The sequence below is a fragment of the Gymnoscopelus braueri genome, assembly GCF_963280865.1.
Source record: "Gymnoscopelus braueri genome assembly, chromosome: 24".
In the NCBI taxonomy this organism is placed as follows: Eukaryota; Metazoa; Chordata; class Actinopteri; order Myctophiformes; family Myctophidae; genus Gymnoscopelus; species Gymnoscopelus braueri.
The window spans coordinates 27,161,740-27,178,520 of NC_137626.1; the positions used below are offsets into that span (position 1 = coordinate 27,161,740).

At 46.3% G+C, this 16,781-nt stretch overlaps 1 protein-coding gene across 1 annotated transcript in view; it reads right to left on the reverse strand.

The window, feature by feature from the left end:
• stk11ip (serine/threonine kinase 11 interacting protein) overlaps positions 1 to 16,781 on the reverse strand; it is a 55,943-nt gene that overhangs the window by 12,493 nt on the left and 26,669 nt on the right. Inside the window, exons 23-24 of the mRNA XM_080422972.1 lie at positions 5,831 to 5,928; positions 3,798 to 3,979 (exon numbers count right to left, since the gene is read on the reverse strand). Of these exons, the coding sequence (XP_080279098.1) occupies positions 3,798 to 3,979; positions 5,831 to 5,928 (280 nt within the window). The remainder of the gene's footprint in view (positions 1 to 3,797; positions 3,980 to 5,830; positions 5,929 to 16,781) is intronic.

Consider the following 16,781-nt stretch of genomic DNA (forward strand, 5'->3'; position numbering starts at 1 on the left):
TCTTAAATTAACAACGTTTTGCTGCTCAACTTATTGCCTTTTTGTTTTTGTCTGTGGTCTCCAACTTAAGGTCCTCGTTGTCACTATACGTGCATTATTCACAAAGAATATGAAGTCATATTCTACGCCAGCTTTTTGGAGCTGCGAGTTGATGCTTCCCATGTTCTCTCACATTTAAATGTATTTAGATTTGGACAGCGTGAGGGGCGCTAAACTCCAAAAAACCACATCCTTCCCTCTGACTGGGCTAGGGAACCTCTCTCATGCCATAATGACAGCGGTCCTTCGTTAGTCCAACTGTGGTTTTGAACTCGGTCCTGATGAGAGGCCAGTTTGGAAGGTGGAGCGGGGGGGATAATAGATAGTTTTGTTAATGGTCGACTCGTAGATATCCTTTTCAACCCCCGCTAACCAAACAAACAGCTGTTTGGGGGTTCGTTTGGTTTCTCGCTAAATAGTTGGCCTTTCTTGTGACGGACGGAGAGGCGACCGGGAGGCGTAGGGTTTAACCACATGAACCCTAGTGTCCTGGCATGTCATAAGAGGCGAACATTTGGCTAAAGTAAGCGAACATTTGGCTAAAGTAGGCAAACATTCTGTGAAAATAGCAGATCTACAATCTGTACAATGTACAAGATCAACCAGCTTGTAGATCTGCTATCTTTGGTGAAGAGATTTGGTGTATAGAGAAACAAGGAAGGCGCCAAATACCGATCCCCGGGCGGTCAAAGAAGTATATTGTTTCTTTCAGATGGAAATCTTTACATCCAAAACCATTACTTTTCAGGAAATGGAAAAAAGAACCTGTGTTCCAATAGATCCAATGCAGTATATAATACTTTTCATAGGTTCAATAAAACCCACAGACACAATTTTTGCTCTCACTTTCGAACTTTTTCAAAAATAGCAGATCTACAAGCTCACAACGGGTCGATGCGACACATTGTAGCTCGGCTAATTTTGCTACAATTGTGTAACACTATTGTACGATGAAGTAGGGCATCATTCATTTACGATAGACAAGGTTTCAAGTGGTTAAAATGTGGCGAGTGTCTGCCAAAGATTCACATCAAGGTACGGGGGCACTGAGGACATATCTGTTTACTGCAGGTCTTCTCCTCAGCCAACTGGAAGATCTAGCAACGTTTAATCACGAGTACATAACATGGAAACAGATTGATTTCTTGGGCTTCTTTCGCATGGCGCCGGTGCTCAAACAGCAAAGGAGTTATTTTGGGATTAAGTGTAGGACAAGTCCAACTGGAAGGCTGCAGAAAACCACTATTAGCATTAGCATTAGCTCTGAGGCTCTCTGTGGTCTAGCCGAGAGCAAGCTGGGGCTGTTGTCGGTAATGGAGAATAAAAAGGTAAAGAATGGGCTGTTTTATGGATCCAGACAGGAAGGAAACCTCTCAGGGGAAAGAGAGAGAGAGAGAGAGAGAGACAGAGTAGAGAATTAACATATAAAAGAGAGAGAGAGAGAGAGAGAGAGAGAGAGAGAGAGAGAGAGAGAGAGAGAGAGAGAGAGAGAGAGAGAGAGAGAGAGAGTCACACACACAGAGTAGAGAATTAACATGAGAGAGAGAGAGCAGAGGTTAAAAGTGAATGGAGAGAGAGAGAGAGAGAGAGAGAGAGAGAGAGAGAGAGAGAGAGAGAGAGAGAGATTTATTTGGAACATTTTGCACAGGAATAGTGTGGTAGAATTTGAGCTTCTTTTCAAATATCACCGTAAAGGAGTTAGTGTGACCTTTCAGGAGAGACTGAATAAAAGCTCCCACTACTGCAATAAATGTAGCTGAATATGGTGAATGGTGAATTTCCAGGGTTTGAATGACGCTGCTCTAAAATAAAAAGGAAAGTGCATGGCTGACACATGGATGACTTTGAAACAGTCACAGATAGTACAATCTCCATAGCAGGCAGATAATACAAGTTCTATTGCAGGCGTCGTTCCACCACAATGCGGCAATCTTTGCGTGCACTTCCAAAATTAACTTGTTAGATTGTGGTTGAATGCCGGGACGAGAGCGAGACACTGTCAGAGTTTAACCACTTGAACCCCAGCAAATTCTGGGGGGAACATTAGCCAAAAATAGCAGTTCTACAAGCTCACAGTGTCGTGGACTTGTACATCCGCTATTTTTGGAGAAGAGATTTGGTGTAGACGGAAAAAAGTGGTCCAGGTACAGAGCCAACTAAGGTCCAGTTTACTAAGTCTAGAGGGTTTAAGTGGTTAAGCGTCAACCGTCAAGCAGGGCTCTGAATTATTTCCAAATCAAAAAATGGCACTCTGTCCAGAGTAGACCTTGCATTCTTGACTGGAAATCAGTGTGTTGAAAGTCATGTAAGTCAGTCACTCCACAGCTGAAGATTACTATTCACAACAGCAGAGAGACGGGAAACTGGGAAGAATCTCAGTTCTCTCTCTTCAGGTCCTCCCTGGCAGACGGGCTGGTCGAAGCAGGGGTACGACCACGTGAGAGAGCCTCAGGCTACCGGAGAAGCCATAGGGATTTGTGAGTCTGCAAAACGTATGCATGCAGCCATGACTGTAGAATGTGCATGCATACTGTGTGACGGGGGAGCAGCTCCAGATATGTGGGTCATATGCTTATTTTACAGTCCATTGTACGAAAAATCTATAAGCTCACAATGCGTTGTGACGCGCTGTGGGCTCGTAGATGGGCTAATGGTGCCTGACACAGTCGTACGACTGTGTCAGGCACAGTATACATCAGGCTTTAGGTTGTGACTGGTGAGGCGTATTGCTGTTAATGTCGGTCATGAGAGGTGAACGTTTCTGCCTGCATATGTGGCGTTTGTATATATTAAGGTGGGTGTGTGAGCCCCGTGTTGCGGCACAAGATTATAACGGAGTGGGCCGGGTTCCCTGAGTATAACGAACATGCCGTTCAGGTTCTTAAACGTGTGCACCCAGAGATCTCTTCATCATTCATCACGCCACCACCCTTAAGTTGCTCAGAGCAGTTTGTGTTTTGCTGCATCGTGCCCGAAAAGTGCCCCGGGACACAACACGGGAACCGGTGCGGCTGGTTGCGAGCGGCCCACCACGTTCCTGAACTCTGGGAATGAACAGGGATGCTATCTTTTCTCTGTGTTAGACCACGCGTGAAAGGGAGACCACATGACAGTATGAAATTTCCCACTGGGTGATTTTTATTTTTTTATCCCTGAATATTCTTGCATTGGAAGCAAATCTGTATATCACCACAATGGCATTCTCCCCCTTTTGTTTAAAAAAAGTAATGATTAAAGACCCACATGAGGTTGAATTACTTAGAACAGGGGTCTTCAACAGGGGGTCCGGGACCCCTAGGGGGTCCTCAGAGTTACTTCAGGGGGGCTGCCAAATCTTTGAATGATAGAATGATAGAGATTTGAAAATGTGCTGCTCCATTCACTTCTTGTTTAACTTCTTACTGAAAAAGGCTGTATCTCGGCTCCTAAGCACTTTTTTTTAACGATGAATTTTTGGCTCTGGCACTGGGACAACGCAACCAGAAATAAGTCTGGCACTGAATGAGTTAAATGTCTGAAAATGCACATAAACATGAATCCAACATATTAAAAAAAGTTTTACACAACACTGATGACAGTGCTGTCAAACAAGTCTATGAAGGTATCTGTGAAAAGTTTGTGAAAGTTTAATCTGCAACACAATTTTATACAATATGTAGTGGGGGTCCCTGCTTCAGGTCTCTCAGCTAAGGGGTCCTTGGCCTGAAAAATGTTGAAGACCCCTGACCCCATCTTCTGGTTCTAGTGCTGTCGTTTACCTGTCAAGACGCCGTAGTAGCGCTTGCAGCGCGCGCTGTCCCGGACAAGGAGGGTGTAGGCCACGCCCCCTTCTTCAAACTCGATGTGGATGCTCTGAGAACCCAATCCCACCTCCAGGTAACTCAGGTCCGTGATTGGATGGCTATCCCTCTTCTGCAGCCAATCAGAGAGCTGGCCTCCGCTGGTAGGAAAACAAGGGAAAGGATCAGTGTGTGCAACGCAGGGCTGGACACAATGCAACATCTGATCTCTGAAACATTGCTGGACATGTGTATCTCTACCCTGTTTTCACTCAGCTGAAACGCTGGCAATGTAGTGGCTATATCTGATTGCCATGTCATGTGAGAAAGTGCACAGATCTTGTATGGTGGTATATATATATATATATATATATATATATATATATATATATATATATATATATATATATATATATATATATATACACACATATATATTTTTTTCCGCAGCTTTGATATGGTGGCACCATGTTCCCTATGCGCGAACACAGAACATTCACTGTGCCAGTAGCGTCATGATGTTGAGGAAGAGAAAGAGAAAGAGAGAGGGGTACGTCATGAGGTTGACAGAGAATGAGAGAGAACTACGATGGTCGAGCGACCTTAGGTTTAAGGTGGAGAGAGCTATATAAACCATACGTTTATATAGCGAGCGAGAGAGCGTGACGGTAAAGGTGCCTCATGATGTACCCGCGGCAAAAACTGTTCCAAGGATCAAAATGCTTGCCCGGAGCCAGGCCCCATGTTGATCTAAGACATGTACAATACAAGATTCAACTGTATATTTTTAATCTCAGAATTTATATAACACCCCATTATGCCATTTGCTTGGCTTCTGTCCAAAGTAGCATATACTGGGCTCCCCAACCTTTTTTGCTTCAAGGACACTTTCCAATATTTTCTATATTTTCATGGGGAGACTGGGGTGGGGGGTTATGTAACCGATTAAATATTTATTCACCCACAATGTTCACTGTACCGGTATAAAAAGGTACCGTCCTTATACTTACATTACATAATCCTGTTATCTCAATTTTTTCATTCGTTTTTATAAGCCAGGCCATGCATCACGGAATGCGCTCTGTCAAACTTTAGGTCTGCTATTTTCAAACAATCTTGAAATAAATGTGTACAAATATGGAATATTTGTGAAACATTTTAACAACACAAAACTTGTATGGGGGTCCCTGGCACTAAATATTGCCATGATATAATATCAGATTGAAGTCCACGGTCGAATACATGTTAATTTTGGGGTCCTTGACATCCACTGCCTTGCGCAACTATGACGGTGCCAGCAGCCAGGGAGGTCCAATTGTGTGTGGGTTAAAGACAACAGAAACCTTGTAAGAATACTCCCAGCATGAGATGCAGGCGATACCTCCGATGCTACTCCAGAGCCTCGTTTTGAAAAGAGGGTAGGAAAATGATTTTAATTTATTAGTATTATGCAGGAGAAAGAAAGCCGAGAGGAAGTTAGGTGTTGAGAGTAGTGTGGGAGGAGGGTGTGGGAAAGGGTGGGTGGGTAGGTTGGGGGAGAGGGTGGTAGGTTGGGGGTATGGTGAACAAAGACAAAAGTGAGGTCAATGTGTTCTCAAGATGTGACCCACATAACCTGGGCAGGTTATGCAATATCATCCTCCATCCTCCATAGTGGCTCTGAAACCCCACACCGACTTTTTCACAACTGCGGTTTTAATACAGCTCAGTATGCAGACTTGAGAGCCAGTACATGAGGTTATGAAGGTTCACAGTGTCACAGACGCAGTCATTTTGCATACGTTTATGGTCTCAAAGAATCACGTAAAAAAAAAAGAAAAATGCCTTTGTAGGCAATATATTTAACCACAAAAGTTTTACACATTATTTCAAAAATTGCCGAACTTGTAGATCTACTATTATGGAAAATCTTCCTTAACTTATCTTATTTTAATTTAATTTTCGCCTAATGACATGCTCAAAATTGGGACACCATGGTTAAAGTGGATAAGCTGTAAGGTGATTTGACTCACTGCGACTCTGATGTCATCTCTAGGAAGTAGATTCGTTGGTTTGACATCACAAGCAGAGAGGGGACCTCTCCTGGCTCACCGAACTTCACAGTGGACATCTGCGAACACAAATAAGAACATTTATTTACTTTTAAGAAGAAAGATGAGATTAAAAACGATTTTGAGGAAGAAATGAGGGTTACACATATATAAAGAGGAAGGTAGTGCACGCACATCCGTGGCCCAGGTGCAAGACAAGCAGAAGTATCACAAAAGAAAAGAGTCTGCACACTGGTGATGCCGAGAAAGCTCTGCTGTATTTTTATTGTCCTGATGAAGATCTGATTGATCGAAAGACGCAATAAAAATACAGCGGAGCTGTGCTTTTTCAGCATCACCAGTGTGCAGACTCTATTTTCTTTTATATAAATATGTAATCATCATGTGGATCTCAGGATCCACATGGGATCTCAGAATTCATCAGTCAGTCATCTACTGTTAGAAAGACTGCGTCCTTCCCAACATCTACTCTATGTCTAATCTATGTCTTATGTATGACATATGACTCCAATTTGGGCAAGGTTTCAGCACGATTAGAGACCCATTGACTTTCTTTATCAAATAAAAGTTAAATATTAAGTATAAAACGAGGCATAAATGAATGGAGGTTTAAAGGTAGGGTAAGTGATTTTCTTTGGTTAAAATAAGTGTTAAATAGCTCTATATTCTGATAGTACTCATTGCTATAGAGTGTTTGTTCAGTAAAAGGAGTCTCCATGTCTCTCCAGCTCTTTATAAAACAGAAAATGCATTTTCGTTTCAGTTTCATTTCCAATTTTATCCAATCAGGATAGAGAACTCAATCAGGATATAGATTAAACAAGTGAAATTGGAAGTGATGACACTAAGAAATGAGCAGGCAAAATTGGAACTGGAACACTGTAAAAATGAAGCTTAAAAATGGGTACTTTCTCCTGATTGGCTGAGATTTTGACACCTACCGGAAAATGTATTTTCTGTTTATTAAAGAGCTGGAGAGACGGGGAGACCCCTGTTACTGAACAAACACTCTATAGCAATGATTACTATCAGAATCTAGTGCTTTAACCTTTTAAAAAAAAACGTTTTGTTTTAACCAAAAAACATCACTTAGCCTACCTTTAAGTTCTGTGGCCTACACGAAGTGTGCACAAGAAATTTGGCGCTGGTTGGTCTAGCATTTTGTGAGGTTAGCTCCGGATACACAGACACACTCTGGATTACTGACTCCTGCTTTGACTCTGGCCCTGTGTGTTGCACATGGACAACAAGGATGTACAATACAGAAACTTGACAGATGCCTATTAAGGATAACTGATGAGACTTACTTGATATACACTCTTATATTCATTGTTGATAGACTGCATATAGTAATTCATATATTCACTGTTGACAGACCGTACGTATATATCTATTCATATATTCACTGGTGATTGACAGTGACTGTACATTTACTCATATGTATTGATAGACTGTAGATTATTCATGTTAACCCATTCATTCAGAGACCCAGTGCATACTGCATGTCAGTCTTATTTGATGTTATTTTTCATTACTTGTACTTGCTCTTCACTCATACTTTTACCTGTATTTGAGTTTCATTCTTACTGTACTACTATTGCTGCTATGATAGTAGGTAGTATCTTATCTTAATAACAGCACAACGTATTCCAAGTAGTGGACAATTTCACCTGAGGCAACGAGAAAGAAAAATGCAATACATTTCAGGTATTTAGGTTGGCTAGAGCAATTCCGTGTCAGGGGTGAGCAGGTTGGAATTTTTCCACAAAACACAAGGCTGTTGCCAGAATCAAACAACCTCTCTAAACACACTCCACTAGAGCAGCAGTTCTCAACATGGGGTCAGGGTCCTCAGCTAAATGATTGATAGTTAGGAACCAAATGGACCCTTACCGGTGTACAAACTAACAGGTGTACACTACTAACTACTAACTCCGAGAGAGTACAAATGGAACTCGGAAGGGTCCATTTGCGTAGATTGGAGTAATTGGGGTCACAGAGAAAGAAAATCATATCAAATGGGGGTCCATGGCCTAATGCAGTGGTTCTCAAAGTGGAGTCCGGGGACCCCCAGGGGTCCTTGAGGGAGTTCCAGGGGGTCCTCAGCTAAATGATAGATAGTTGGGAATTAACAATGATTTTACAATAGAATAATAAATTGGGGTCCCAGAGATAGAAATGCCATTAAATACACAGAATGGAGTAGTCGCACTTTTGCCTCGCCGTCGCTCCCGCAATTTATCATTATACTTTTAAAGCCTCTTTTGCTACATTCAGTTGAGATAAACTGCACTGACTCCTTCCTTATATACTCATTTTGTTTTGCGTTCTTGAAATAATTGAAATGGCTACCAAACAGCAGAGAAAAGAGTGACGACGCTGTCCCCACGGAAATGGCGGCCGTTGCTAAGCTAATAGCGGACCTGAAGGTTTCCCTCACCCACGAATTCAGAACGACCTTTGCCTCGCTTGAATCTAAGCTAGATAGCCTCCAGATAACCGTCGCTGACCACGGCCAGCGTCTGTCTGATCTGGAGGATGGTCTGAATCAATATAGCGACAAGTTGGAGGAGGTTGAGGCCAGATGTTTGGCTTTGGAGGATAGCTATGCTAAGCTACTTTCTAAAGTTATCGACACCCAGTCCAGAATTCGCAGAAATAACATCAGAGTCATTGGTTTGGAAGAATCCATTGAAAGTGAACGACCCTGCGACTTCTTTGCCGAAGTACTGGTGGAAATTTGTGTTCTTTTTTCAAGTATTTGCAAATTAGACAATTTATCACCAAGGACACCACACTGTTAACCAATAGTTCCGCTTCACAGGTGGAAAGGGTCCCATCTGTGCAATTCTCCAAAAAATGTATCTCTATTTTCTATAATGCTCTGAAATCCAACTCATCTTTAACCTCCCTTGTTATTAAACAGTCCTGGGAAAAAGATCTGGGCATCTCTATTGATGATGTGGATTGGCAGGAAATGTGGACTTTTCTGTTTGTAACCGAACAAAATCTATTCAGTTCAGAATACTACATCGTGTTCATATAACCCCTGCCCTCAAAAATAAAATGGATGCTAGTGCATCCCCATTGTGTTTTAAGTGCAAGACAGAGACTGGTAATTACATTCACTGCCTTTGGTCCTGTGTGAAACTTCGGAAGTATTGGTCTGATATTGTAGAAGAACTATCTTCTGTCATCGGTGTTCCTATCGATTTAAATCCCTTGTGTCTTATACTTGGTCTCCCAGATGGTCACATTGTAAATGTTAAACATAGAAGGTTATTTAACTTGCTTACGTTCGCTGCCAGAAAGAACATTCTTATATTCTGGATCAAGGACGTTGTTCCTTGCAAAAGAGCGTGGCATAATATTATGATGGATTGTATCCCTTGTGAATACATTACATGTATGTTGCATTCCAAATTGGACACTTTTTATAAGATCTGGGATCCATATTTAGCTTATATTGGACCTACACTGTCCGCCACTGTGCTTGGGGGATTCCCATACCAGCCCTAGCCTTCCTGTAGGCCAGCATTTTGACCTGACTAATGTCCTTGTGCCACTGGTAACCGATGTTCTATTTCGTCCCTGCTAACCGGTGCTTAAATGGTCCCTTCGCGCATGCGCAGTTCGAGTACGTATACCAACGTCGTCACTTGTGACCCCGGGATGAACCGGAAGAGGCTATATCTTCCGGTGTCACCAGGGGGTCAGTCCCTTTTTTCTTCTCGCACGCAGGTTGTGAAAGATCTGCACTAAGTTCCTACAGAACAATAAGGTTCATAACAAATTCCAATCTGGCTTCAGGAAAGGTCAAAGTACAGAAACAGCACTTGTAAAAGTAATTAATGATCTTAGGGTGTCCGCTGACGACAAAAATGTATCTGTTCTCCTACTCCTTGACTTAACCGCTGCTTTTGATACGATTGATCACACAATTCTACTACAACGTTTGGAGTACTGGATTGGTTTGTCAGGCACAGCCTTGTCTTGGTTTCACTCTTACCTAACAGGCAGAAGCTATTTTGTCAGTCTAGCTAACTTTGACTCAGACAAACACAACATCTGTTCTGGTATTCCACAGGGCTCAATTCTGGGTCCCTTATTGTTCTCCCTGTATATACTACCGCTGGGAGAACTCATCGCCAATCACGGAGTGAACTTCCATTTCTATGCTGATGATACCCAGCTGTATCTTTCAGTAGCTCCAGACGACCCCTGCGCTCTAGACCCATTGTTGACCTGTCTGTCCAGTATAAAATGCTGGATGAGTGAGAACTTTCTTAAGCTAAATGAGGATAAAACAGAAGTTCTCATAATGGACCCTTCGCTAAACCCCACCCCTGCCATAGCTGTCAATGTTATATCGCCCGCACACACACACAATCATTTGCAACATAATGGCAAGAATAGGAATACCACGATAACGTAATGGTGACTATGAACCACGTAGCCTACCCAAACCCGTTGGAGGCTGCTTTTCCCAAGCTGAAATCTGCACTTAAACTGCAAGGCTTCATGGCTGTGTTGTTGAACACATACACAGCTTAACTTCGGGAAAGTTACACGACTCACTCGCCCAGGTTGTGTCAATAATAGACTACTAATCACCGTCATCGTAACAAAATTCAGAATCACAGCGCTGCCTGTTTCGGATTCCGCACGTTAAAGTATATTAATTCATTTGTTCGTCTATTTATCAACTGCTACTGCAGTCCCTGCGGTACATGAAAACTCCTGTTACAGTCAAGGATCACCTTCAACCTGGTGTTTGCACTTTCTCCATTTACGGTCCGTACATCTATATAAACGTTCAGATTTTAAATATAAAGTGCTTACCATATGGCCACGGATGTTACAATTATGCACGGGACTCCCAAAAGTACCCGTATATTCTGTATTGTTCAATGAAAAGCATTTTAATCCGATCAGTGGCCATTTTCTCATAATGTATTCGAGTGCAATACACCTACCAACCGATAGGGTCACTCAGTTGAAAGCATATAGAGAAAATGGCCACTGATCAGATTAAAATGCTTTTTATTGAACAATACGGATGATACAGGTACTTCTGAGAGCCCGTATATACATGTAACATCCGTGGCCATGGGATAAGCACTTTAGATTTGAAATATGAACGTTTATGTACTGTAGATGTACGGGCCATAAATGGAGAAAGTCTAAACACCAGGTTGAAGTTCATCCATGACGGTCGTGACAGTCGACCGTCGTGTATCCATGGCTATTACTCTCTCTAACATTTCCTATGTTTTTAGTTTATTGAAATAATGTCATGCACATTTGTCCAGTGCATAGCCTACTGCAGGCCTTGTTGACTAGATTTAGAAGAGATTTTGAAGCTCTTGCTCCTGAAATGATCGATTATCTTTAAGGGGAAAAGCCATCATTTAACATGCAAGTCAATGGGTGAGAAGCAGAGATTGCCAGGCGCTGCCAGGCCTGGGTGTGACTAACTTCGCACCACCAGTCACAGAGTGGAGTGGGTGGGGCTTAGCGAAGGGTCCATTGGCTCCAGTGAGCAGAGAGAATCAATAACAAGTAGACTTGGTAACCTGGCTGTAGAAAGTAACACCACAGTAAAGAACCTGGGGGTTATTATCGATTCTGAATTGAATTTCAATACACACATTAATCATGTCACCAAGATTGCTTTCTTTCATCTTAGAAATATTGCGCGAATTAGAGACTATCTGTCGTTAGACGATGCAAAGACGCTGATCCACGCTTTTGTTTTCTCTCGGCTTGATTACTGCAACGCACTCTACTCTGGCCTGCCAAAGAAAACAACTGACAGATTACAACTTGTTCAAAATGCGGCAGCCAGAATTTTAACTAAAACTAGGATGAGAGAACATATCACTCCAGTTCTAGCTTCACTACACTGGCTCCCGGTTGTTTTTAGGATTGATTTTAAAATTCTTTTAATAGTTTATAAAGCTCTAAATGGTCTGGCACCTTCCTACCTCTCTGACTGCCTAGAGAGATATGTTCCAAACCGGGCCCTCAGGTCCTCAAGTGCTGACCTGCTCGAGGTGCCTACAATGACATATAAAAAATACGGTGAAGCAGCATTCTGCTTTTACGGACCGACAGTGTGGAATAAACTCCCATTACACTTAAGACAGGCAGCCTCTGTCGATAGCTTTAAAGCACAGCTCAAGACCTATTACTTCACTCTTGCTTTTAGCTGATTCTTTGGTTGATTTTTAATTCCTCACTGTATTGCCTATTTTAATGTTGTTTTATGCCTTTGCTTTTATTTTATTTTATTTTATTTTTGTTTGCTTTATTGTTAAATTGGTTCTAACTGTAATTGTATTCTTGCTCTGTAAAGCACTTTGAGCTGCATTTCATGTCATGAAAGGTGCTATACAAATAAAGTTTATTATTATTATTATTATTAAGCCATATTACTATTATTACAAACCTACCTTATCATTTGTTAAAAGAGGTCGCTGGTAGTTCTGTGACCATAGGTCGGAGTAGCGTTATTTCGCCCTCTAAGAACTGCGACTTCTCTCTCCCTGAGCGGGGTTAAGCTCACACGGACGCTGTGGGCGTCCGTCGCTGCACCGGCGGGGACGTTCCCCCAGGTAGGTTGCTGCTGTTAAAATTGAAGTTTTTGGATTATAAATACAGCCTCTGTTGGTAAAGGTCGCGTGTGCGCCTCCTCCCTCCTGCATCTGGTTGCATGTTGCTAACGGTAGCGTGAGCGCTCCGGTTAGCATCCGTTAGCATAGGAACGGCTAGCTGTTGACAATCTTATGCTGCTCAAATGAGCCAATAGCTTGTTTGTTTTGGTAGCATCTGCTCGTGACGGCAAGCGTCCGCGCTGCCTGCTACAAACACGGTGTGACTTCAGCGTTATTGCTTACACCAGTATTATGTTATGTTATAAACTAATGAAGCGAGCTGCTCGACGCTAGTTTTTGTTTGGATTAGCCTTAGTGATGGCAAGCTTGACGCTGCCTGCCCACGGCATAATTTAACACTATTCTGTATGCTAGTGTTCTTTATTTGCGTTTCTTTTTTCCTGATTAGCCCTTGCGATAGCAAGCGTGCTGTCTGCCACGGCAAGGCATAATTTAGCACTATTATTTTATACTAGTGTGCTTTTCTTTTGCTGCTTTTCTAATTAGCCCCGGCTATAGCAAGCTCGACGCTGCCTGCCCACGGCATAATCTAACACTATCCTTTGTACTAGTGTTCTTTTCTTTTGCAGCTTCTTCTGATTAGCCCTTGCGATAGCAAGCCTGCTGCCGGCCCACGGCACGGCATAAATCAGCACTATACTTTTATACTAGTGTGCTTTTCTTTTAAAGGCGTCTTTTTTGATCAGCCCCTGCTATATAGCATAGCTGGATTACAGCAGCTCTCGAGCTCTGCTCAGCGACTTTGTTGAATAGCTGTTTTTTGTCTTATTTATTAATATTCATTGTTACCAGTTGCGTTAGCGCCCTGGTCACCTGGACTCATTGCCGCTAGCCTCTGCTGGAGTCAACTTTCTCCCAGCATAGGAAGGCTACAGTCCAGCCATTAGTAGCCACCGTTGCGTGGCATAAGCTGTTTTCTTTTGTCTTTATTTATTAATATTCATTGCTACCAGTTGTGTTAGCGCTCTGGTCACCTGAACTCGCTACCACTAGCCTCTGCTGGAGTCATTCTTCTCCCAGCATAAGCGGGCTACGGCCCAGCCATTAGTAGACTCTGCTGGTACAGGCAGCGTAAGCGCTCCCTCCCCCCAGCTTACGGTCTCTCTCCTAGCAACCAGTGGTGTCCGCGCTCTGGGCTATGGATAACTCTCATTATTGTGCCTCCTGTGAGGCTCCACTCCAGCCAGATGATGGACACGATCTCTGCCCCGGGTGCCTGGGCCCCGAACATCTGGGGGAGGCACTGGACGGCGACGCCTGCATGAACTGCAGCTACATGCCTCGGGCAGTGAGGGCGGCCAAACTGGCAGAGGTGGAACCGGCACGGGGTGCAGGCGAAATCCCCTCATCAGGCCAGCCGGCTACAACCAAGGCTAGGCATCCTAAACGTCGGGCTGAGGCGGCTGCCGCCCCCCCTCCCAAGAAGAGGTCTGACCGCAGTCTGTCAACTGAGGTGGAGAAGCTGTCGGCCGAACTAGCCCACATGAAGTCCATGCTCATGGCCCGCCAGCCCGATCCCCCTTCGGAGGAGGCAGAGGCGCCTACGCCTCCAATGCCACAACTGACCCCAGCAGATGACACACTTTCTCTGGCGGCATCTGCCACTCACTTCCGTGAGTTCGATAGGGTGGATAGGGGAGACTATGTCTCCCAGGCCTCAGAGCCGGGCTCCCACTCCTCAGCCCAGACCTCACTGAGCGAGACGGAGGACAGTTCCATGCGGACCGTCTTGCGCATGGCTCTAGACCATCAACGGCTGCCCATTCCGCAGCAGGCGGTGTCAGCCCCTGCAAGCGCCTTCTTCAGGCGCAGGCCAGCCTCCACCTCTTTCACCGTTCCTCACTCGGAGGACTACATAGGTGAGCTACAGGCCTGCTGGAGAGACACGAGGGCCCGCTCCCGTCTCTCGGCCGACGGGCGTACTCTGGCGGCCATGCATGATGCGACAGCAGTGGGCCTAGACCGTATGCCGGCTATTGAACCTGGCATCGCATCCCTCATCGTCTCCCCCGATGAGGCTCTGCGGCGGGACATTAGATGCCCCAGTGCACAGTGCAGGATCACTGATGACCTGCTAACAAGGGCTTACGACACAGGAGCGCGCGCCGGTAGACTGGGCAACTCCCTGTCTCATCTAATGCTTGCCCTCTCAGCATCTCTGCAGGAGGGCAGTGCGAGTGCGGACACACACTCCATCGCCTTCTGTGACGCGTCGCTGGAGGCGTTTGGCCTCATGTCACGGGAGCTCGGGAGGATGATGTCCATCCTGGTCCAGACTCTGCGCCAGGTCTGGCTCTCTCAGTCAAACCTCACTGAGGCGTCCAGAAGAACCCTCCGCAGTCTCCCAGTGGAGCCATGGAGGGACAGGGCCTACTTATCAAGGGGTGTCCCTATGGGGTCTGTCCCATCCCGCAGGGAGACTGTGGCCACCGACGCCTGCCCCTTGGGCTGGGGCGCGGTGTGGCAGGGCAGAACGGCTCAAGGACGGTGGTCCACGGAAGACCGTGCCGACCACATAAACGTGCTGGAGCTGCGAGCGGTGCACCTGGCCCTACAGCATTTTCTGCCATTTCTAGGGGGCAGGCACGTCCTGGTACGGTCGGACAACACCTCGACCGTGTACCACATCAACCACCAGGGCGGGACCAAATCCACTCGGCTGCTACGGGTGTCCACAGACCTCCTTACGTGGGCAGCCCCCCCGTCTGACGAGCCTTCGGGCAATGTACTTACCGGGAGAGCAAAACCATGTGGCAGACTTCCTCTCCCGCCAAAAGCCTCCACCTGGGGAGTGGCGCCTCCACCCGGAGGTGGTGCACACCATCTGGGGCCGCTTCGGCAGGGCAGGGGTGGACCTCTTCGCCTCAGGGGCGTCGACCCACTGCCCGCGCTGGTTCTCCCTGGCGGAGACGACCAGCCCTCTGGGTCAGGATGCGCTGGCGCACCCTTGGCCGGAGGCGCTGCTATACGCTTTTCCACCTCTTCCTCTGATACGTCAGGTCCTTCAGAGAGTCATGCTGGAGGGTCACACCGTACTGCTGGTGGCCCCCTTCTGGCCAGGGAGGACGTGGTTCTCCCTGCTCCACAAGCTTTGCCGCGGGACACCATGGCGCCTCCCCGACAGGACAGACCTGCTCTCACAATTAGGAGGTCGGATCCTGCATCCCGATCCTCGACGGCTTCAACTGTGTGTCTGGCTACTGGTGGGCCCGAACCGCTGCTGAGCAGCTGTGCAGGGCCTGTCAGGCACACCATCTTGAATGCAAGAGCGCCTTCCACCAGGCTACAATATGACAACAGGTGGAAGCTGTTCTCCGACTGGTGTAGGGGTCGGAACGATGACCCAGTGCACTGCTCCGCGCCTACCATCTTGGATTTCCTACAGTCCCTCCTGGGTAAGAGCCGATCTCCCTCGACCCTGAGGGTTTATGTGGCAGCCATTTCGAGCCGACACGCTAAAATAGACAATGCCACTGTAGGGAGCCACAGCCTGGTGTCCCTCTTCTTGAGGGGGGCTCGGAGGCTACATCCTCCGAGAGCCCCGAGAGCCCCAGCATGGGACCTGACCACTGTGTTGGATGCCCTGTGCGGGCCTCCCTTTGAGCCTTTGGCGCAGGCAGGGCTGAAATGGGTCTCTCTTAAGACCGCATTCCTCCTGGCGATAACTTCGGCGAAGCGCGTCGGGGAGCTGCACGCTAACGTCCGTTAGCGAGTCCTGTCTGAGGTGGAACTCAGACGGGTCAGGTGTCACCCTATGGCCGAACGCAGCCTTCCTCCCCAAAGTGCTGTCGACTGCGCACCTCAACCAGCCCATAAGGCTGGCCCGGTTCAACCCTCCGCCTGGGCAGAGGTCCGACAGGATGGAGCTGCTGTGCCCAGTCCGGGCCCTGAGGGCCTATATCAGAGCAACCGCCCATACTCGGCGGTCCGAACAGCTGTTCCTCTGTCACGGCGGCCCAAACAGAGGGGGCGCGCTTTCCAAGCAGCGCCTGTCCCACTGGATTGTGGACACAATCAGCCACGCCTATGGGGCGAGTGGCCGTCCCATCCCACCCGGCATACTGTGCCACTCCACCAGGAGCGTCTCCACGTCGTGGGCCGCCCTGAGAGGGGTACCCTTGGAGGACATCTGTGCCGCTGCCTCATGGGCGTCACCGGGCACGTTCTCTAGATTTTATAGGGTGAATGTTGCCACTCCCCATCCACTGGGCGTGGTCCTCTTGCCAGAGTCCGGT